We start from the raw sequence: 22,644 nt of genomic DNA on the forward strand, positions 1-22,644 counted from the left end.
CGGGGTGGGGAACATCACACACTGGGGCCTGTTGGGGAGTTGGGGGCTGGGGGAGGGATAGCATTAGGAGAAATACCTAATGTAAATGAGGAGTTGATGTGTGCAGCAAACTAACATGGCACATGTAAACCTATGTATCAAACCTGCACGTTGTGCACATGTATCCCAGAACTTAAAGTATAATAAAAAATTAAAATTAAAATTAAAAAAGAAAGAAAATGAAAGAAAAATGTTATCTGGGATTTGTTTCAAAATAATTTGAGAGAAGGGAATGAACGGAGGAGTCATTGGTGGTTGGATTGGTAGTCGCTGAGACTAAATGATGGTGTTCATGGGATTGGTTACGCTATTCTATTTTTGTGGATGTTCACAAATCTTCATAATAGAAAAGTTTTTTGAAAATCTATGCTACACAGATACACCATTTCTCATCTGTTTGACTGAAAAATTCAAAAGCTTAACAACACACTATACTGATGAGGCTGTAAGAAAACAGAAACTCTTACATTGCTGGCAAGAATGCAAAATGGTAAAACCCTATTGGCTGAATCTAGTACTATTTAACAAAATCATATATGCTTTTATCCTATGATCCAGCATTCCTGCCTGGTACTGTAATGTGAAACATTTTAGGTATGATAAGACTTCTGGACCATTATAATGTACATTATAGGATAATGTACATTATAGGATAATGTAAATATGTTGATATGATTAATTATATTTAAAAGAAAACAAAACATTTATTTATTATTAGGAACCAAGATTTTCACAGTGAGAGAAAAGAGGTACAAACACAAAACAGAAGAACAAACTATGTACAATACGTCTGAATTAGAAATACTATGAACTACATAATTTCTGAAGATAGGATAGTAATAGAAAATCACCACTTTGTAATCGAATGTCTCACTGATTTACACAAGCATCTTCAATGAACACTAAAACCACTAGATGAAATGTTGTTAGGAAACAGAATATTCATAGTCTCAAAATATCACGCCAAAGTTTTGTTACTAATTACAAACAGGAAACGTATCTTTACATTGGAGAGATCTTATAGCCCCCACCTTTACCAAATAACTTGGTATCTATTGAATCTAGAAGCTAGGTACTAATGGATACCACTTCTCTCTAAACAAACCAAGTATAGTATGGTTCCACTGACATGAAATATCCAGAATGGGCAAATCTATAAAGATAGAAGGTAGATTACTGGTTGCCTAGGTACAGGGGAAATGAGTTGTTGTCTAAGGATGGGAGGGTACAGGGTTTCTTTGGGGGTGATACAAATATTCTAAAATTGATTGTGGCGTTGTCCACATAACTGTGAATGCACTAAATCATACATTTTAAATAAGTGAATTATATCTCAATAAAGCTTTTTTTAAAAAAGAAAATAATAATAATAAATAATGTTGCCATTTGTGTCTAAAAAACAGGTACATATTTGAAAATGAATAAAATAGTCCCTAAAATGATACTTGAGAAGCTGGTAACAGTGGTTACCTCTACAGAGAGAAACAAGGTGCCTGGGGCACAGGAGAGGGGAGGGAGACTTATTTTTTTAATTAAGGTATAATTTACATACACTGCAATTCACCCCTTTCAGTATACATTTCCCCCAGTTTTGGCAAGTGCATACAGCCATGGAGGCACACAGCAATGCATATATAGACTGCCTCCATCACCCCTAATTTTCTCGTGTCCCTCTGTAGCCAAGCCCTGGCACCACCCTCAGCCCCCGACAGCACTGATCTGTTTTCTGTCCCTACAGTTTTGCCTTTTCCATTACGTCACATGCGTGGGCTCAAACAGATGTAGCTTCTGAGAGACTGTTTTCTGTATTTTTTTCATTTCTTGAATTTTGTTTTATGTGTACATATTATCTATTCAAAAAAAGATAACAGTTTTGGACAGTAAAAATCATCCTTATGAATAATCCATAGGTTAGAGAGAAAACCCACTGGAAATTATAAAATATTTCGAACTGAATGATAATGAAAGTGTTCATGAAATATCATTAATGAAATAGGTTTTGGTACTACTACACATAATGGAAATATCAAAACCCATGGATGCAGCAAAAATAATATCTGGGGGAAAATTTATAACCTTAAGTATGTTGACTAGAAAACAAACACGGCCAGGCGCGGTGGCTCATGCCTGTAATCCCAACACTTCGAGAGGCAAAGGCAAGTGGATCACTTGACGTCAGGAGTTTGGGACCAGCCTAGCTAACATGGCAAAACCCCGTCTCTACCAAACATGCAAAAAATTAGCTGTCAGTGGTGACACGTGCCTGTAATCCCGGTACTCGGGAGGCTGAGGCAGGAGAATCGCTTGAACCCAGGAGGCAGAGGTTGCAGTCAGCCAACATCGCGCCATTGCACTCCAGCCTGGGCTACAACAGTGAAACTCCGTCTCAAAAAAAAAAAAGAAAAAAAAATAGAAAACATTGTATTTTAAAAGAGGTTAATGTGTCCTAAAAAGCCAAACAAAGAAAGCAGAATAAATGCAAAGCACTGCAAGGATATAAATAACCAGGATTATTGTGAAACAATTAATAACAAGAATAAATGGCGATAATAAAAATACATGTAATTTGTATATTGATGCACAAAAGCAACTTAGGGTGGTGGAATGGACATTGGACTTAACCCATTTATGCTGGAGGTAGCAAATTTTTTGTGTGAAAAATCAGACCTTGGTGATGACCTTGAGCAGTAGGATATAAATAACTCCCACAAGCTTAGCTTTCCAATAATGGAACTCTAGGCATAAATAACTTAAGATAGCTAAGACTCAGTTTCTTCACCTCCCAGATGGGGATAAAACCTCCTTTTGCCCAGCAGTAGGTAGGACTTACACCAATAAGGATTTAGCCAGCCAGGCGTGGTGGCTCATGCCTGTAATCCCAGCAGTTTGGGAGGCCAAGGCAGGTGGATCATCTGAGGTCAGGAGTTTGAGCACAGCCTGGCCAAATTGATGAAACCCCATCTCTACTAAAAATACAAAAAATTAGCCGGGCATGGTGGTGGGCACCTGTAATCCCAGCTACTTGGAGGCGGAGGCAGGAGAATCGCTTGAACCCGGAGGCGGAGGTTGCAGTGAGCTGAGATCACACCATTGCACTCCAGCCTGGGCAACAAGAGCAAAACTCTGTCCAAAAAAAAAAAAACAAAACAGATTTAGCCATGGTAGAGCCCTTCCCTCTCTGCACCCCAGCACAGGAGGTAATTACAGTGGAGATTATAGTGTGCCAGTAGAGAAGTTTCTCTTTAAGGTTTAAGGTTCCCTTACCTGAGTTTCTTCTCTACCACTTCTTAAATATTTCCTTTCTTCCTTCACTGTTTATCTATGCCAGAGAGGTTCTGCAGAAGAACAACTTGAGGTCACTGAGCCCTAGGTCAGGCCAGTCAGAGTTCACACACTGGATTCTGAAACACCTTGAAATAAGAGCTGGAGTCCTTGTATTAGAAGACCAAGATTTAAAACCAGATCGACCACTTTTAAGCTGTGTGATCATGAACAAGCCTCTTAACCTCTTTACCTCTTTGAGTTTAGTGTCTTATCTGTCAAACAGGATCATAGTAATGCCCATATCACAGAGTTGCCATGAGAACCAAATGAGGAAGCTGGGCATGGTGGTGGTTCATGCCTGGAATCCCAGCTCTTTGGGAGGCCAAGGCGGGCAGATCACTTTGAACTCATGAGTTCAAGACCAGCCTGGCCAACATGGCAAAATCCCATCTCTACAAAAAATAGCCGGATGTTGGTGGCTCATGCCTGTAGTCCTAGGCTGAAGAATCACTTAAGCCCAGCAGGAAGAGGTTGCAGTGAGCTGAGATCAGGCCACTGCACTCTAGCCTGGGTGACAGAGTAAGACCCTGTCTCAAAAAAAAAAAAAAAAAGAAAGAAAGAAAAAAAGAGGTGACATATGGGAAAGTATTTTTTTACATTGCAAAGTGCTATATAAACGTCAGCTATTACAATAATTATTTTTATTAAAACTTGTTCACCAAAAGCGTGCTGAAAAACACTTCCCCTATTCACATGGGAGGTCTGTGCCTGTGGCAGCTGGGATGGGGATGGTGGCCGTTCTGATTAGGCATCCCACATCCTGGGCTGGCCAGCCGCTGCCAGCCCACTACCAATAGCTCAGCGAGTGTCCCAGCTTTTCAGTTACACAATTAACGAGGGTCCAATGGATACTTTAGGGAAAGGATGAGGGTAGAGAGAAATGTTTATTTTGTGTTGAAAAGAAAATTATTACCCTTACCTGTGTTTCCTGGGTTCTTGGCTAGCCTGAATAAGTAATTGTTATTGAAAGATTAACAATTCAATATGTAATTCTTTTTCCAAAACTTCTATAGACTAGATTACAGTGCTTTCCAAGAGAAGGAGAATGCAAACCACAAATGAAAGCTGTAAATGGAATTTAAAATGTTTTAGTAGCCACTTTTAAAAAGTAAAAAGGAACAGGAACAATTAGTTTTAACGATATTATTAGATTTTATTTAACCCAGTTAATCTAATCTATGGCCATTTTAACATGTCATCAATATAAAAGTTATAATGAGATAATTTACTTTTTTTCACAGTATGCCTTCAGAATTTGAGATTGACTTAAAGCTCATTCTAATTAGGATCAGCTGCATCTCAAGTGTTTCACGGCCGCACGTAGCACGTGGCTGTCTTATTGGACAGTCCAGGCCTAGGACTTTGTAAGGCTTAGGGAAAGCCACTTCATCCCTGAAGAGGATAAAACATGGCTGGAATCTAAGTGGCTTCTTGTAGAGAATAGTCAGGGGAGAAAAGTGAGTTCCAGATTTGGGTTCATGCAGTCGTTCATTCATCAAGCGTTTCTTGAGCACCAACTTTGTGCCAAGTGCTGTGGTCTTGGCTCTGCCGCCAGCTCACTTCGTGACTTTGCACAAGTCACTTCCCTTCTCAGAGCCCCGAACTCCCTGCTCCACCTTGGAGAAAATGAAGATCCCTGTCTATGAAGGAGAGAAATGTTTGTGCCAGCTAGAGGAAAATGCCTCTAGAAATCATTAGCAGTGGAGTTCTGAAAGGCCGGCAGCACCAATTGCTTTCATTGATTCTATGGATGAAGCTCTCACCATTCCATTATTATTATTACTATTATTTTATTTTGAGATAGGGCCTCACTCTGATGCCCAGGCTGGAGTGCAGTGGCATGATTATAGCTCACTGTAACCTCAAACTCCTGGACTCAAATGATCCCCTCACCTTAGTCTCCTAAGTAGCTGAGGTTATAAGCACGTGTTACCACTCTTAGTTAATTTAAAAAAACATTTCATAGAGACGGGGTCTTGCTATGTTGCCCAGGCTGGTTTCAAACTCCTGGGCTCAAGTGATCCTCCCACCTTGGTCTCCCAAAGTGCTGAGATTACAAGTGTGAGCCACTGCACCCAGCCCCCTTTATTATTAATGTCAAAACCAACAGACTCTGTAGGATTTTAGTAGAGGAATTAATCACACAAGTCTTATCCATGGTAACAGTGATTTATCATGCTCATGGTGTTACCTGGGACCCGATTTCTCCACCAGTGTCTTATTGGCCATCCTTCTAAAGGAGGGTCTAAGGGAGAACTAATAAAACAAGTCATAAATTCCAAGTACGTTGTACATACTAAGTTATCATTTCTGTCTATGAGTAGATTTAACTGTGGGGAGACATCCAGGAGGTTTTGCAAGGAGTGGTGCTAGGGCTTAGTACTCTCATTAGGCTTGGAAATAAAGTCACATCTGTAAACTTGTAGGTGGCCATGACTTTGGAATGATTATAGCTTAAATAGGAAAAGTAAATAGAGTTACCCTTCCTAGGAATTGGGCAATATTTGCTGGGCTGTCAGGTGAAATCAGTTTTCAACTTCTGTGCCTGGAAAATGACTCTACATAGGTATTTAGAAGGAGAACAAATGACTTGGAAGTCATTTGTTCCAGAAGTGTTGGAAACTCTTTAAATAGATAATGATCATAAAATCAGATACCATCACTTATGGTTGTAGCCCAAGCCGATATTAGTAATCTGGATGCATGGGGACACACAGACATGACAATTGCTAATGCAAGTTCAGGTGGTAAGCACTGAACAAACCCCTGACATTGGTACATGGTCTTTTCATTCCATAATGTGTTTTCACAACTGTGTCTCATTAAAGCTTTACAACAGCTTTGCATGGTGAGTAGGCTGTATGTTATAATCCTCATTTTACAGAGAAGGAGCTAGAGGCTCATCAGTTAAGTAACTAGGTGAAAGTTATGGGACTAATGAATTGTAAAGATGTCTGTATGAGTGATGGGTTCTTTTTTCAATAGCTTTGGGGTACAAATGGTTTTTGGTTACATGGATGAATTTTACAGTGGTGAAGTCTGAGATTTTAGTGCACCTGTCACCTGACTAATGTTCATTGTACCTGATATGTCATTTTTAAAATCCCTCTCCCCTCTCCTTTGGAGTCACCAAAGTCCATTATGTCACTCTGTGTGTCATTGCATCCTCATAGCTTAGCTCCCACTTACAAGTGAGAACATATGGTATTGGGTTTTCCATTCCTGAGTTACTTCACTTAGAACAGTGGCCTCCAGCTCTATTCAAGTTACTGCAAAAGACATTATTTCATTCTTTTTTATAACTAAGTAGTATTCCATGGTGTACATGGACCACTTTTTCTCCATCCACTCATCGGCTGATGAGCACTTAGGTTGATTCCATATCTTTGCAATTGTGAATTGTGCTGCAATAAACATACACGTGTAGGTGTCTTTTTGATATAATAACTTCTTTTCCTTTAGGTACATATCCAGTAGTGGGATTGCCAGATTGAATGGTAGATCTGTTTTTAGTTCTTTAAGAAATTTCTGTGATTTCTTTTTTTTTTTTTGTATTTTGTTTTTGTTTGCCACTCCACATCTTGCTGCCTTCCTAAGCTTCCCCAGTACAGAAAAAGGGCCCTGATGCCTCATCCAACTTAGGACATGTGTGGAGCTTCTTTGTGTCTAGAGAGGTCCTAGGAGTTAAACAGACTTTCAGCTAACTGATGAGAACTCAAGCAGAGGAGAAGGCAGGCCTCCATTGTCTCACAAATATGTAGACTTCTCGGTATGGACAGGACAGGAGGAAGAAAAAAATGGCTGTTCTTGTTTATTTCCAGTACTATCAGCCACAAAAAGAGTGGGATCATTGCTCAGAAATACGTCCCTACTATTGGACACAATGGGCTTCATTAGAAGTGAAAAAATATTCTAGATCCCATCTTATGTATAACAACCCCTTCTCTTCACACTGCACTTCATAATTCACAAAGCTTTTTTACAGATATAATTTAATTAACTCATGCATGCCTCAGTTCCACGAGTTAGAGAACTGTCTTGCACACAGTGCTTTGTGCATTGTAGGAAATCAGATATTTGTTGAATAAACGAATGGCTCAATCTCCATTTTGCACACGAAAAAACAAAGGTCCAAAGAGGCTGAGTGATTTATCACAGTGAGGGAAGCACGACTGAAACCCGTATTTTCCGAGTTCAAGTCTGATTATGCTCCTGTATAAGTTTTTGGATGGACACCACAGAATATTACTAGGGAAAATAGTCACACTTTCCCTGAACAATTTCTCAATAAGTAGGGATTTGGGGGTATCTCAGGTCTCGCCGATCATTTATTTTGCTGTAAATTAAATCATTATTCACTTTCTCTAGAAGAGATGGAAAAACACCAAATTAGCATTCCACTTCCCAAACAGCCCGGCAGAATGAAGATGGCAGTGAATAGTAGCCAAATTTCTAATTTTCTCATCAAGAAATCTAAGCAGAAGGATTAATCTATGAGCCACCAATCACAAATATAAAATCATGCCAGCTTGGCAAAGAAAGTGGAAAACATTATATACTGAAAAACTCCCAAGCAGCACCTGGTATTGAAATCCCAGCCTAGGAGCCAGATGTCTCAACAGAGAAGAGAGCTTCTTTATTCTCCAGGAATTTCAAGACTGAAAAGATAAATTAGAATCTCAAGAAATGGTTTCAAGGTGTTTATTACTAAAACCCCTAAAGTAGGAATGACAGAGTCAGTGGAGAGGGGAAGGACGTGGGTTTATGAATCCAGAGCTGTTTGGAAGAGTGTACAAATGATCTTAGAGGAAGGAAGGCACTTCTGGACAACCTCTGCTGGGAATGGCAAGCATCTTCCTATTAGGCATTTTCCAGGGTTTAAGCTTCCCGTTGAAAAGGAATTTTTTTTTTTTTTTTTTTTTTTTTTTTTTGAGACAGGGTCTAGCTCTGTCACCTAGGCTAGACTGTAGTGGCGTGATCTTGGCTCACTGCAACTTCTGCCTCCCAGTCTCACGCCATCCTCCCACCTCAGCCTACCCAGTAGCCAGGACCAGAGGTATGCACCACCATGCCTGGCTAATTTTTGTATTTTTTGTAGAAAAGGGGTCTCATTTTTTGCCCAGGCTGGTCTCAAACTCTTGAGCTCAAGCAATCCGCCCGCCTTGGCTTCCCAACGTGCTGGGATTACTGGCATTAGCCATCGCGCCCCACCAAAGAGAATCTTAATGAACCATCTAGTATAACACTCCTGACTCTGGCCAGTCTGCCAGTTGTCTCCAGAACATTTCTGTCACTGTCATTAAGTCTCCGTTTGTCCTTCTGGGGTAGCAGACAAATCATTATCACTTGAAGTACTATTTCCCTTTATCTGAGTTCTAGAAGGTGTTGTCCTTACATTGAGCCCAAACCTACTCCCAGGTACTTCTACCTAGGAGCCCATTCCCAACCAAGCTAACCCCTCTTCACTGTCACATTTCATCAACCACAGAAGACCGTAACCGTGATGCTCCCGTTCCCTGCAGCTACACATCTCCAGCCAGAGGGTAATGACTTAAAACATTCCCAAAATAATGGAGTTTCCAGATCTGTTATCATCATGGCCATCCTTCTGACCAAATTTCTGGACTGAAAGCTGGACTCCAGAGATAGTCTGAACTGCAGAGGGCACGTCCTCTAGGATGGTTACTTAACACCCACGTCTGCCCTCAGAAAAATGCCCACTAAGTGAGGAGGAAGTGCAGGATGGAAGGATGGTCTCTGCTGTCAGGGACAGATGCTTGAGAACTGCTAGGGCCCATGTGCTGGGTTGTCAAGGCAACAGGCAGCACAATTTCAACACCTCCGCATTGTAGCTGTGGGCCCTGGGCCCGGTCCGTGCTGCAGCTGTAGACCCAGCAGTGGGTGAGGGGCCACGCTCTCCAGAATCCTCAGGGCAGGCTGATGCTCCCTCCCTGCAGCTCGCAGAGCAGCCCCATCAGGCCCACTCTGGCCCCAGCAAGTTTTTGTAATTTACACTCTGCCAGCAGCAGGGCCCATCCATCCTGGGTCTTGAGTCTCCTGAACGCAGGTTCTATAACCTCCAGAGAGAAAATGTGCCCAGTAAATGGCCAGGCGCTAAAAGGTTGAGATAGCAGAGCAGGGGCATTGAGAGGATGTGTGGTGTCGGCGGTGCTTTGGTATTTGACTTCAAGCTCCTCCCTGGAGCATCCACAGAACTTTACAGCTAAAGGAAACATTCCAGACCCAACCCAACTTCCTCCTTCTTGTAGGTGAAGAGACAAGCCCAGAGAAGAGTACTGACCCACCCAAGGGCACAACGTGATGTACACACAGAGACTAGCTATACGAGGACCCAGTACCCACCTCCTGGAATCTGGGGCAGCCAGTGTTGCTTTTCTGGGATCGACTGTGAGGGCTCTTAGCAGGAGGGCACAGGATGTGGGTGCTTCCCCTCCTGCACCTGTTTCCCACGTTTGGGATGCAGGCTCACAAATACTACATTTTGACTTCCCACTTCAGAGAGCTTAAGTGCCGCTCAGAACTGTGGGTTAGCAAGAGATCAGGCACACCACACTGGACCTGACAGCAAGGCCATAGCAAGCCCTTCCAGTTTCACTTTCCCCCATTTGTAACATGGTCTGGGTTAGCTGGTCACTGAGATCTCTTTCTGCACGGACATTCTGTGATCATTCTGTGGTCAGGCACCCCAGGAATCTGTTTAGCCTATGCTGCAGAGAGATTTCATCCAATGGTAGCAGAATTTAAAAGGAACCTGTATTCACGCCAATTACTTCTTTTACTGTCACAAGAGGAAGAAGAGTTTTGAGGATGGGACTGGTCCCAAAATGGCCCTCCTGTTTATGATGGATGTGTGGGTGAGGGGGCCAGTATTTCAGATGCTAAGGAACATGCTTGTACCTCACAAGAGCTGACATCCTGTGACCTGCAGAGTTCCCAAGGAAGGCTTCCCCACCCCCTTAAGCCTGGTTCAGGTACAGTCCCAAGTGCAGCCCCAGTCTTAATGCCACCACCACACTCCCGGGTGGTGGCCTCTCCACTGTATCTTGTTATGATGTCTTGTTTACCCCCAGACCTGGCATGTGGTAGGTATTTACTGCATTATTTAATGACTAATGAAATGGGCAGAGCCTCTCTACTGAGACAGGAAAGCAGGACAGGAATGAGGCTGTGTTGTGTTTGGAAACATGGTGCTTTAGCTTATCATGTCACTTGGACAGGTCTCCTGCCTCCCTTTTTGTATGTAAAATAAAGGAGTCTGTTTTCCCAATTGTTCTGTAAAACACTAGTTTCTTGGATATTTTGCAGCCAAAACAAACAGTCTCCCTGGGTAACTGGGGTGATGTGACACTGTAGCTCCTTCTTGGAGATTCATATGCGCATTTGAATATTAAAGGCTCTGAGAAGGCCTGCAGCAAAGACATCTATCTAATTTTATTTAGACCAAGTTTCTCCAAAATTCTTTGGCCTCCTTCTCCTTGTACCTAAGGAACTGGTGTTCCAAGGCATACAACCTGGGAAATACTGAACTAGATAATCTTTCTTTCTTTCTTTCTTTCTTTCTTTCTTTCTTTCTTTCTTTCTTTCTTTCTTTCTTTCTTTCTTTTTCTTCCTTCCTTCCTTCCTTCCTTCCTTCCTTCCTTCTTTCTTTCTTTCTTTCTTTCTTTCTTTCTTTCTTTCTTTCTTTCTTTCTTTCTTTCTTTCTTTCTTTCTTTCTTTCTTTCTTTCTCTCTCTCTCTCTCTCTCTCTCTTTCTTTCTTTCTTTCTTTCTTTTTTGTCTTTTTGGAGACAGAATCTTGCTTTGCCACTCAGGCTGGAGTGCAGTGGCACCATCTCGGCTCACTGCAACCTCTGCCTCCCAGGTTCAAGAGATTCTCCTGCCTCGGCCTCTCAAGTAGCAGTGATTACAGGCAGCTGCCACCATGCCCAGCTAATTTTTGTATTTTTAGTAGAGACAAGGTTTTACCCTGTTGGCTAGGCTGGTCTCAAACTCCTGACCTCAAGTGATCCACCCACCTCGGCCTCCCAAAGTACTGGGATTACAGGTGTGAGCCACCATACCCGGCCTGAACTAAATAATTTCTAAGGGCCCTTGTAACTATATTTCATCCATAGAGGAGGTAGCCTGGTATAGTGAAAACAGTGTGGACTTTGGAATCAGTACTGGGCTTAAACCTTGGCTCTGGCTTTTAGTAGCTGTGTGACCTTAAGTAATTGATTTAGATTTCCAGACTTGGATTTACTAATTCTGTAAGATGAGCCTAATAATATCTGTTTGTTATGGTTGTAAGGTTGTTGAGAGTATTAGATGAGATAACAGATATGAAGTATCAACAGTGTTTGACAAACAGTAGGCCCATAATAAGTATTTGTTCCTTTGCTCTATTTCTTCTAACACTCTACTTCCACCCCTCATCCCTACCACCAAACCCAGAGCGGGCTGTTGGCAGGCAGAGAATGCAGCAGGGAGGCAGGCTGAGTCCAGGTCCTCACATGGCCCTAATCATGCTCTCTCAGTTTCATGGAAGGACCACACCCCAGTCTCCTCTTTGGTAGGGGACCAAAGGTGAAAGGGCCAAGGGGGAGGTGGCAGAGAAGCCTTCCCTCCTTTGCCAAGCGAATGTGTCTTCTCTGTGCTAGGCAACTAGATGGTGTTAGTGACAAGAGAAGATAAAAGGATGCTTTCAAACTTTCCAGAATGAACGCCTTCTCTCATAAATCCACCACCTAAAATAGCAAACCCAAGCCCCAACATGAGGGCAAAACCTTGGCCTGTCTGCCTGGCCAGGAAGTTAGCACAAAGGTGGGATCTGACGGATGGTGAGTGAAAAGGCAGGGTTAGGAACCTGAAAGGGCAGGGCTTAGAAAGGCTTCGAGGAGCCTTGGCACCAGGAGAGCCATGGCGGGAGGATCTGCCATTGGAACAAAGCCATCACTTGACAAACACAAGTCGGTCTCCAATTTGCACCACACACGACTTGATTGTGGTGGAGGAAGCAAGGCATCTGCCAGGGAGGCAAGAATGGATGCTGGGACTTGGCTTGTTGCAGGGACTGAACCAGCAGGTTGGATCAAATGCATTGAACCTCTGTGGACTGGTCTCATTTTTTTATTACTCTTTTTTTCCCTTCCCTCCACTTTAGGGCAATATTAGAAGAAAGAATGCAGGGGCAGGGTGCGGTGGTTCATGCCTGTAGTCCCAGCACTTTGGGAAGCTGAGGCAACTGTATCATTTGAGGCCAGGAGTTCGAGATCAGCCTGGCCAACGTGGTGAAACCCTGTCTCTATTAAAAATACAAAAAAATTAGCCGGGGTGGTGGCGGGTGCCTGTAATCCCAACTACTCCAGAGGCTGAGGCAGGAGAATCACTTGAACCTGGGAGGCGGAGGTTGCAGTGAGCCGAGATCGTGCCTCTGCAATCCAGCCTGAGCAACAGAGTGAGACTCTGTCTAAAAAATAATAAAAATAAAATAAAAAGAAAGAATGCGAGCCTTGGAGACAAGAGTGGTTTTAAGTCTTACTCTGCCTTTGCTAGTTTTGTCTCCTTGGGCAAGTTACTTAACCCCTCTGAAGCTTAGTTTTCTCATGTGTAGGATGAGGAAGGTAATTTCTACTCAGAGGGTAGTTGCAGGAACCGAATGAGTTATTGTCAGTGAATTCCAAAGCGTGGCATGTGTAACCCAGACATGGGAGCAGACATTTTCCATTCTAATAGTCAGTGTTTAGTTTCATAGGCATTAGAAAAATAGTTGACATACCAAATCATTTTATGGATGTTATTGATTAGTGCAAGGCTAAAGTAGTTAGGTAAGTTAATTAAATACTGTATTTATTTATTTTGAGGCAGAGTTTTGCTCTTTTGCCCAGGCTGGAGTGAAGTGGGGCAATCTCAGCTCATTGCAACCTCCGTCCCCCGGATTCAAGTGATGCTTCTGCCTCCGCCTTCCAAGTAGCTGGGATTGTAGGCATGCACCATCTCACCTGGCTAATTTTTGTATTTTTAGTAGAGACGGGGTTTTGCCATGTTGGCCCAGCTAGTCTCGAACTCCTGATCCCAGGTGATCTGCCCGCCTCAACCTCCCAAAGTGCTAGGATTACAGGTGTGAGCTACCACGCCCGGCCAGTAAGTTAAAGAAAAAAGGGGAAGGGAGTTAATTTAAAGAAAAACTTTAAGTTAATTATGATACAGCTGGTGGGCAGATGTGGCAAAACTCAAGAAAGTGCTGTGTGAATGACTGAAGTACAGGAAACTCTGAATTAATACCCACCCAATCATGGTGGCTGGTTCGTGGCAGGCACTGAAGATCATTTCCAAGAAGGTAAAGAGGGTTAGGAAAGGAAGGGAGGAAATAAGGGAGGAAACAGACCTGCTTATTTGTCTACCTACTTAGCCTGTAGGTCCACTTCAACCCTACTCGTCTTCTTCCAAAGGTTCCCTTTTTGTTTTTTCTTTTTTAAAATATTTTTTTAATTTAATTTAATTTAATTTAATTTTATTTTATTTTATTTTATTTTTCTCTACTAGGTTAGCCAGGCATGATGGTGTGTGCCTGTAGTCCCAGCTACTTGGGAGACTGAGGTGGGAGGATTGCTTAAGCCCAGGAGGTGCAGGTTGCAGTGAGCTGAGATCATACCATGACACTCTAGCCTGTGTGACAGACCCAGACCCTTTCTAAAATAAAATAAAATTAAATTAAATTAAATAAATAAAATAAAATAAAATAAAATAAAATAGTAAAAATCAATGGGTATACGGTGAAGAGTCAGTCTCTTTGTTTCCTTAACCATTAGGCCCCTAGGTTCCTTTCCCAGAGAAAATCACTGTTAACATCTTCTTTTAAATCTTTCTTTCTAAGTATATGCAAACATAATTGTGTAGGAGCCTATTTTTTTCAAGGCTCTTTTGATGAGAATTTATATCTAGAATCCTAAGACTCAAAAGTGCAAGGAGGGGGATGTGTGAAACACACTAAGATCATCTTGTTCAGAGATCTCAGAGGATCAGAAAATGCATGGAGGCAGCCACACTCATTGGCAATCTATGTCTAATGAAAAATGTTTTTGTTTTGTTTTGTTTTATAGACAGGGTCTCATTCTGTTGACCAACCTGAAGTGCAGTGGCATGAACATAGCTTATTGCAGCCTCAAACTCCTGGGCTCACGTGATGCTCCCACCTAGGCCTCCCAAAGCATTAGGATTACAGGCATGAGCCACAGCATCTGGCCTGAGAGGTGTTTTTGGTGAGCACATATAGAACATGAGATAATGTGAAGGTTGAAGCAAAGACTGAGACCTACTGACTTAGACCAAACCATTTCCCAAGATCTCCAAGTGAGTTAGTGACAGACCCAAGAATCTAGCCTAGCTCTACTCTAAGTTCTCAGGTATCTAACTTACTGCCCTGGTTTTACCAAGATGTAATTGTTGAGGACAGAGATTCTGAGCCAGAGGAAGTCCTCCCAGCCACTTTGCTACAGGGTAGAAGGTCAAGAGAGACCAAGTGTTCGGGGCCTGTTGAAAGTAGAGAGTGGCTAGGAACTTATCTGGTCTCACGTTGTAATGAACATAAACGAATAATTCCATTTCCTTTCATGTTTCCTATGTACGAGTCCTTTAAATATTGCCATATCTCTAAGAGCAAACCCTGTTTGGGCTTTCCAGACTTTTACGTTCCAAAGAGGTGACCAAAGACGTTTCCCAGATGTCTCGACTTCCTGTTGTGTCCACACTGTCTTCTAGTAGAGAGGGTGGCAGCAGCATCTGAAGTTACCCTTCCAGTTTCAAGTTATTTATTTACTTGCTGTGAAGGCCCATGTTATGCTGGGACAAGCCTTGGGCCTCTGAATTTTATAGCTCTCTTTATGGATGCATGAAACGAAGATCTAAATTTACTGCATGGGAAATTCCAACTTTGTCCTTGAGACTTAAAGCGCCTTTAGTGTTGGATCCATTTGGTGAAGACCAAAATTTCTAATTAAATCCAGCCAATAGCCAATGCATTCTCAAACTATTAAATAATTCACTAAAGTCCTTTAGTGCTGAATCCATTTTTATTTACCTAATTCAGTATGTAATAAGATACAATCAGAATGGAAAATGCATACTTTGCACTTTTTCATAGCTGCCTTATTTGAAAAGTTATGGAAGAGCTTGGTGACTAAGCATGACAGTAGGTAGGTGCGGCAGGAAGCAAAGTGGGGAGGTGGCGATGTACCACCAAGCCCCTTGTGTATGCTGCTCCCTGGACATACTCACATTGCTGCTTCCTGCCTTTTCTCTGATACGAATGCCCTTTCCTCTAATTTCTTTTTTAGAGATGAGGTCTCACCCTATCGCCTAGGCTGCAGTAGTGTCACTATCATAGCTTAGAGCAGCCTTGAATTCCTGGACTCAAGCAATCTTCCTCCCTCAGCTTCCCGAGAAGCTGGGACCACAGGCTTGAGCCACCATGCGTGGCTAATTTTTTTTTTTTTTTTGAGATGGAGTCTCGCTCTGTCACAGCTCAGGTTGAAGTGTAGTGGCATGTCCTCAGCTCACTGCAACCTCCACTTCCCGGGTTCAAGCATTTCTCTTGCCTCAGCCTTTCGAGTAACTGGAATTACAGGTATGTGCCACTGCACCCGGCTGATTTTTGTATTTTTAGTAGAGATGGAGTTTCACCATGTTGGCCAGGTTGGTCTTGAACTCCTGACGTCAAGTGATCCACCCAGTTTGGCCTCCCAAAGTGCTGGGATTACAGGTATGAGCCACCACTCACTCTCCCCTGTCTTTTTGCAGAGGCAGGGTCTTGCTATATTGCTCAGGCTGTCTCAAACTCCTGGCCTCAAGCAATCTTCCCACCTTGGCCTCCCAAAATGAGTCACTGCACCTGGCCTCCTCCAATTTTTATTTATTCACATCTATCTGTTAAAACCTGTCCCAAATGTCATCTCTTTCATGAATCTTTTATCAATTCAGTAGGTAAACCTACTGAGTCTTCTTGCATATTTTAGTTGCATACATTTTGCTTTGATCTCTTCTTTTCGGTTGTCAACTGTTTAAAGGCAAGACTATATTTATCTTATTTTATATCTTTATTTTTGGCACGAACCTGGTTTTATTAATAGTTGTTTAGAAAAAGAAAGAGAAAGTTTACTTTTCTTTCTTGTTACATAACTTATGCATATTTATTATAAACCACTAGAAAATACAGCAAAACAAAATCAGAGAATACAAATCATTTGTATTTTGTTGTACAACATTCTAGGCTTTTAAAATTCCTACATTTGTCATAAAGATATATCAAAATTGGATCACACTACAAATAAACTTTTTAAATCTACTTTTTATATTACAACATATTATTAACTTTCTTTGTGTTAACATGATCATGTTTTTAAAAATGGGAATATGGAGCGGACACCAGGACTCCAAGATGGCGTCAGTCGTACCAGTGAAGGACAAGAAACTTCTGGAGGTCAAACTGGGGGAGCTGCCAAGCTGGATCTTGATGCAGGACTTCAGCCCTAGTGGCATTCTCGGAGCATTTCGAAGAGGTTACTACCGGTACTACAACAAGTACATTAACATGAGCAAGGGGAGCATCTCGGGGATTACCATGGTGCTGGCATGCTACGTGCTCTTCAACTACTGCATTTCCTACAAGCATCTCAAGCACAAGCAGCTCCGCAAATACCACTGAAGAGGACACGCTCTGCACCACCCCCCAACCCCATGACCTTGGCCCGAGCCCCTCTGTGAGGAACACAATCTTGATCGTTGCTGAATCCTTTCATGTCCTAATGGGAATTAATCTCCAAATAAAAGATGACTGGTAAAAAAAAAAAAAAAAAAAATGGGAATATGTTTTTTCTCTGATTGTAAAAACATGTCCCCATCATAAAAAAATGAGAAGAAATGTAGAATTGCATACATAATTGAATAAAAATTATGTCTTAATCACACAACATAGACCACTGTTCATATTCTAGTAAATAACCTTTCATATTTTTTCCTGGGGAGCAGGTATGTGTGTGTATCACATCAATATATATTTATTTAAATATCTTCATTTATACATGAAGTTTCTCATACAAAGATAGTGTGAACATCTTTCAGTGTCAAATAATTAATATATCTATATCTTTTTAAAGTATCTGCATAGATTATGTGTGGATCTTTCACACTTTAATAAATTTTCTATTATTGATTGCTTACATTTTTCTAAAATATTTCTTTAACAAATGTTATGGATCATCCTAGTATATGCATTGGTAGATTTACACTTTCCAGGATTTAATACAAATTGCTTTCCATAAAATGTGTTGTTTTAAATTTCCCCAAATGTCTAAAGAGAGCTTTAGCCTATAATGACGTAATAAACATAGGGTAGTAGGATGAATGGACTCCAAAATGGACTCCAGAATAAATAACTTTCCTCTCCTTCTACTTTTTTTGCTTTGAGATATCAGTGGAAAATCTGTTTACTTATCAGGTACCTTGGGAGAGGAGCCACTAGAGGTACGGCCTGGGTAAACCAACTGCTTTTTTGATGTTTTTGTTTTTGTTTATTTGTTTGTTTGTTTGTTTGTTTTTGACAGAGTCTTGCTCTGTCACCCAGGCTGGAGTGCAGTGGTGCGATCTCCGCTCACTGCAAGCTCCGGCCTCCCGGGTTCAAGCCATTCTCCTGCCTCAGCCTCCCCAGTAGCTGGGACTATAGGCACCCGCCATCACACCCAGCTAATTTTTTTTTTTTTTTTTTGTATTTTTAGTAGAGATGGAGTTTCATAGTGTTAGCCAGGATGGTCTCCATCTCCTGACCTCGTGATTTGCCTGCCTCAGCCTCCCAAAGTGCTGGGATTACAGGCACGAGTCACCGCGCCCAGCCAGCCACCATGCTCAGCCTTCAGTTCTCTTGTCACTTTAGTAAACTGAGAAAATGGCCCACATAGGAAGCACCTTGTTCTGAATCTACCAGTGGGTGAGTCACAGGGCGTGGGTTAGAGAGGGATTCTGAGACTGTCAGACTCCCAGCTCTGCCTTCCCCATTAATTCACCACACTCCCCTGGGCAGCCCTTCACCCCTTCCCAAACCTTTCAATTTCTTAATAAATCACGTTTATACTCAAGCAGCTTATACTATTTCTGATGGCAAAAACAAAGCAAAGTACGGTAAGTGCGAGTTCCTGTAAAGTATGCAGCACACATGTGGTTTAATCATTTCCCTCAGCAACTAAAATTTATAATTGTTAGTGTCTAACATGAGGTGAAGGAGAAGGAACATGAAATTTGGAATCCAAAAGTTTAGAATTGAGTCTAAGAATTTTAAACCCCTAGCATGCCGTACAACAAAATACAAATGGTTTGTATGCTATGATTTTGTTTTGCTCTATTTTCTAGTATCTATAATGAATATGCATAAGTGACATAACAAGAAGGAAAAGAAAGCTTTCTTTTTCTTTTTCCAAACAAGTGTTAATCAAATAAGACATTGTCTTTAAAGAGCTGACAACCTATCTGGTCATATACTTTCTCCCCTGTAAAACGGCAGGTGTATTCATATCTGCTTCCTGGGAGCCTTATAAAGATCAGATAAGACAGTGACTATAAAGTAAGTTTTGTATTTATTGTACAAATGCTTAACTATGTTAACAACAACATTTGCTCTTATTGATCATGTTGAAAAATATTTCCCTAATCTTGCATGCCTGGCCCCATAGGACTTTCTAAGATGGGTTTCTCAAATGAAAGAAAGGAAGTGACTAAAATGACATAGCAGAAGGAACCATATTCAGAGAGCTGGAAAGTCTGCATTCTGGTTCCAGACGATTTGGACATTGGTGTTTTCATGGGCAAAAGGAGGAAGTTGGACAAAATGACCCCTACACTCTCTTCCGGCTCTGGGATCCGGGTGAGTTATTCTGTGAACTTAGGCAAATTATTTATTTGCAGACCTGAGTTTCCTCATTAGTCAAATGAAGAGGCTGGGTTGGATGCCTTCTCTGGTCCATTTCCTTTCTGAGAATTTACACAATCCCAATGACCTGCCCATGGTCATTGCTACTCTTTGATGTACTTTTTTTTTTTTTTTTGACACAGTGTCTCGGTCTGTTGCCCAGGCTGGAGTGCAGTGTGGTGCGATCTCGGCTCACTGCAACCTCCATCTCCTGGGTTCAAACAATTCTCATGCCTTAGCCCTCTGAGTAGCTGGGATTACAGGCATGCGCTACCATGCCCGGCTAATTTTTGTACCTTTAGTAGAGACGGGGTTTCACCACATTGGCCAGGCCGGTCTTGAGCTCTTGGCCTCAAGTGATCTATGCCCCTCAGCCTCCCAAAGTGCTGGATTACAGGCGTAAGCCTCCGCACCCGGCCCTCTGATGTGCTCTTATGCAAGCCACAACTTGGCCCTCCAGGTTGCAGCCTCAGAGACCACAGACAATAGGCTGTGGCTTTTCTTCTCTCTGTTTGTTTTTTCGGCTGCATGCTCACAAATGGGCTAGTGGTGGCTTGGCAGTGAAACCAATCCTTCCATCAAGAGGCCTTAGGTGGTGAGCCAGGATTGCACACGGCTATACCTTCCCGGTTCCTGAGGATTGGTGTCCCCCCGCATGTTTAAAGGTGTAGCCAGACCTATGCAGCTTTTTCCTCGCTGTCCTCAGGCACCGAGTACTCCAGATAAACTCATTGGCAGTCTTTCAGCCCCAACGCAAACCTTTATTCTAACTGAGCTAAGCTCCTCTCTGATTGAAATCGTAAGGCAGTCTCCTGTAAAGCAGCAGCCTCATAGACCTTCCTTTTCGCACTTATCGCTCATTGAAATGCACGCATCGGCTCGGGAACAAGTTGCTTCTTGAGTGTATTTGATGGGTAGGGGTTGCGCGAGGGAGGCGGGGCGGGAACATGAAAGATGATATTTTACCCGGGGGGGCAAAAGTATTCTCAAATGAAAGAAAGGAAGTGACTAAAATGACATAGCAGAAGGAACCATATTCAGAGAGCTGGAAAGTCTGCATTCTGGTTCCAGACGATTTGGACATTGGTGTTTTCATGGGCAAAAGGAGGAAGTTGGACAAAATGACCCCTACACTCTCTTCCGGCTCTGGGATCCGGGTGAGTTATTCTGTGAACTTAGGCAAATTATTTATTTGCAGACCTGAGTTTCCTCATTAGTCAAATGAAGAGGCTGGGTTGGATGCCTTCTCTGGTCCATTTCCTTTCTGAGAATTTACACAATCCCAATGACCTGCCCATGGTCATTGCTACTCTTTGATGTACTTTTTTTTTTTTTGACACAGTGTCTCGGTCTGTTGCCCAGGCTGGAGTGCAGTGGTGCGATCTCGGCTCACTGCAACCTCCATCTCCTGGGTTCAAACAATTCTCATGCCTTAGCCCTCTGAGTAGCTGGGATTACAGGCATGCGCTACCATGCCCGGCTAATTTTTGTACCTTTAGTAGAGACGGGGTTTCACCACATTGGCCAGGCCGGTCTTGAGCTCTTGGCCTCAAGTGATCTATGCCCCTCAGCCTCCCAAAGTGCTGGGATTACAGGCGTAAGCCTCCGCACCCGGCCCTCTGATGTGCTCTTATGCAAGCCACAACTTGGCCCTCCAGGTTGCAGCCTCAGAGACCACAGACAATAGGCTGTGGCTTTTCTTCTCTCTGTTTGGTTTTTCGGCTGCATGCTCACAAATGGGCTAGTGGTGGCTTGGCAGTGAAACCAATCCTTCCATCAAGAGGCCTTAGGTGGTGAGCCAGGATTGCACACGGCTATACCTTCCCGGTTCCTGAGGATTGGTGTCCCCCGCATGTTTAAAGGTGTAGCCAGACCTATGCAGCTTTTTCCTCGCTGTCCTCAGGCACCGAGTACTCCAGATAAACTCATTGGCAGTCTTTCCCCAGGAAGGGCTCCATGCGCTCCTCTCTCAATCTTCCTCCTGCCTGAGATGCCTCTCTATGATCTTTTCCTTGAGTATTTACCTGAAATGCCTCCTCCTCAATAAATAGCCCTTCCTTATCTCCAAAATCACCATCAATCTCTCCTCTGAATTCTTTTCACAAGTGGTATGCATCTATTTTTAGATATTATCAGTTTGTCTTTTAAGCTCGCTTGCTTCTTGTCTGTCAAGGGCTGGGTGTCTGTTAATGTATACGGTGCCTCATACTAGCAGGCATTCAACGAAACGAGCACTGCCGTGATTTATAAGGGACTTGTAGACATCTATTCTTCCTTCAGGGTTTTATTTTGTTTTATTTGTTTGGGTCTAAGTGGAAAATTTGGGCAGAAACACATTAAAGTTGAGGCTTTGATATGAGTCCCCAAGGGGCCCTGCCTCCCTGTTCAGCCCTGAATTTTGAATATCATCATCACCAGGATCCGTAACAACAGTCTCCTAAACAAAAAACCCAATTGTGAGCCTCCCAGAGGCACAGGTTTCAGTGAATTGAAGGATTCATTAGAGATAGTGAGGCATAGTAGTTAAGACTAGGGCCTCTGCTGTCAGAAAGAACTGGGTTCAGATCCTGTTATGGCCACTGGTAGGCTGTGTTACAAGTTTCTTAGCCTCTCTAAGCCTCTGGTTTCTTATGTAGAAAATGGAATGCTAATACCTTTACCCTGAGATGGCTTCACATTGACCGATGTGGAGCTCTTAGCACAGAGCATGGCTTCAGGAATGGTGGCCCACCACGCGGACACGTGTACTCACCCCCCTGGAGCACCTTATACTCTGAGGGTGTTCCTAGAAATGGCACTAATGGAGTTAGATACCTGACAAGTGGCACAGGCATGTTTGAAAGGCTCGGAGCAAGAAGTCAATGCATTTTGTCTTTTACAAGGGGCTTTTACCTGTGTCATCTCATGATTCCACATGACACTGTACAGGCTGGGCAGGGCAGGTATCATCATGCCCATTTTTCAGAGGAGAAACCTTAGGCTCAGAAAGGTTGAGTGTCTGGCCCAGTGAGGTGGTTCATACAGCTAGACGGTGTCCCTGAGACTTAAACCTGGGTTTGCTTGTTTTGCTACAACTCCTCTTTCCACAACAACACCCTGGGATACTCAAGAGGAGTGGAACTTTGCTTTGGGACTTGGTGACGAGACCTGCATACATAAGGAATAGGGTGGCTGTCCCAGGCAGGCACATTTTAGAAACAGGTGTAGAGTGAGGGAGCATCATGTCGGGCTCTAGGAGAAAGAATTAGACATGTATCACTGAGTAGGGGAGTTCATGTAAGAGTAGCAGAAAATGGCTGGGTGTGGTGGCTTCTGCCTGTAATCCCAG

General features: G+C 42.7%; 2 protein-coding genes across 2 annotated transcripts in view; both read left to right on the top strand.

Moving 5' to 3' along the window:
• The window catches only part of TGM3 (transglutaminase 3), a 137,815-nt gene that overhangs the window by 64,623 nt on the left and 50,548 nt on the right, over positions 1-22,644 (top strand). The window lies entirely within an intron of this gene.
• Positions 16,551-17,307, top strand: LOC126964025 (ATP synthase subunit f, mitochondrial-like). The gene has a single exon (XM_050806889.1). It carries the CDS (start codon positions 16,746-16,748, stop codon positions 17,061-17,063), a length of 318 nt encoding a protein of 105 aa, XP_050662846.1. The 5' UTR covers positions 16,551-16,745; the 3' UTR covers positions 17,064-17,307.

Source organism: Macaca thibetana, chromosome 10 (genome assembly GCF_024542745.1).
Source record: "Macaca thibetana thibetana isolate TM-01 chromosome 10, ASM2454274v1, whole genome shotgun sequence".
NCBI classification, from domain to species: domain Eukaryota; kingdom Metazoa; phylum Chordata; class Mammalia; order Primates; family Cercopithecidae; genus Macaca; species Macaca thibetana.

Bases quoted from the DNA above. Each gene is read 5' to 3' on its own strand.
- LOC126964025 (XM_050806889.1), top strand. From the start codon at position 16,746: ATGATCATGTTTTTAAAAATGGGAATATGGAGCGGACACCAGGACTCC.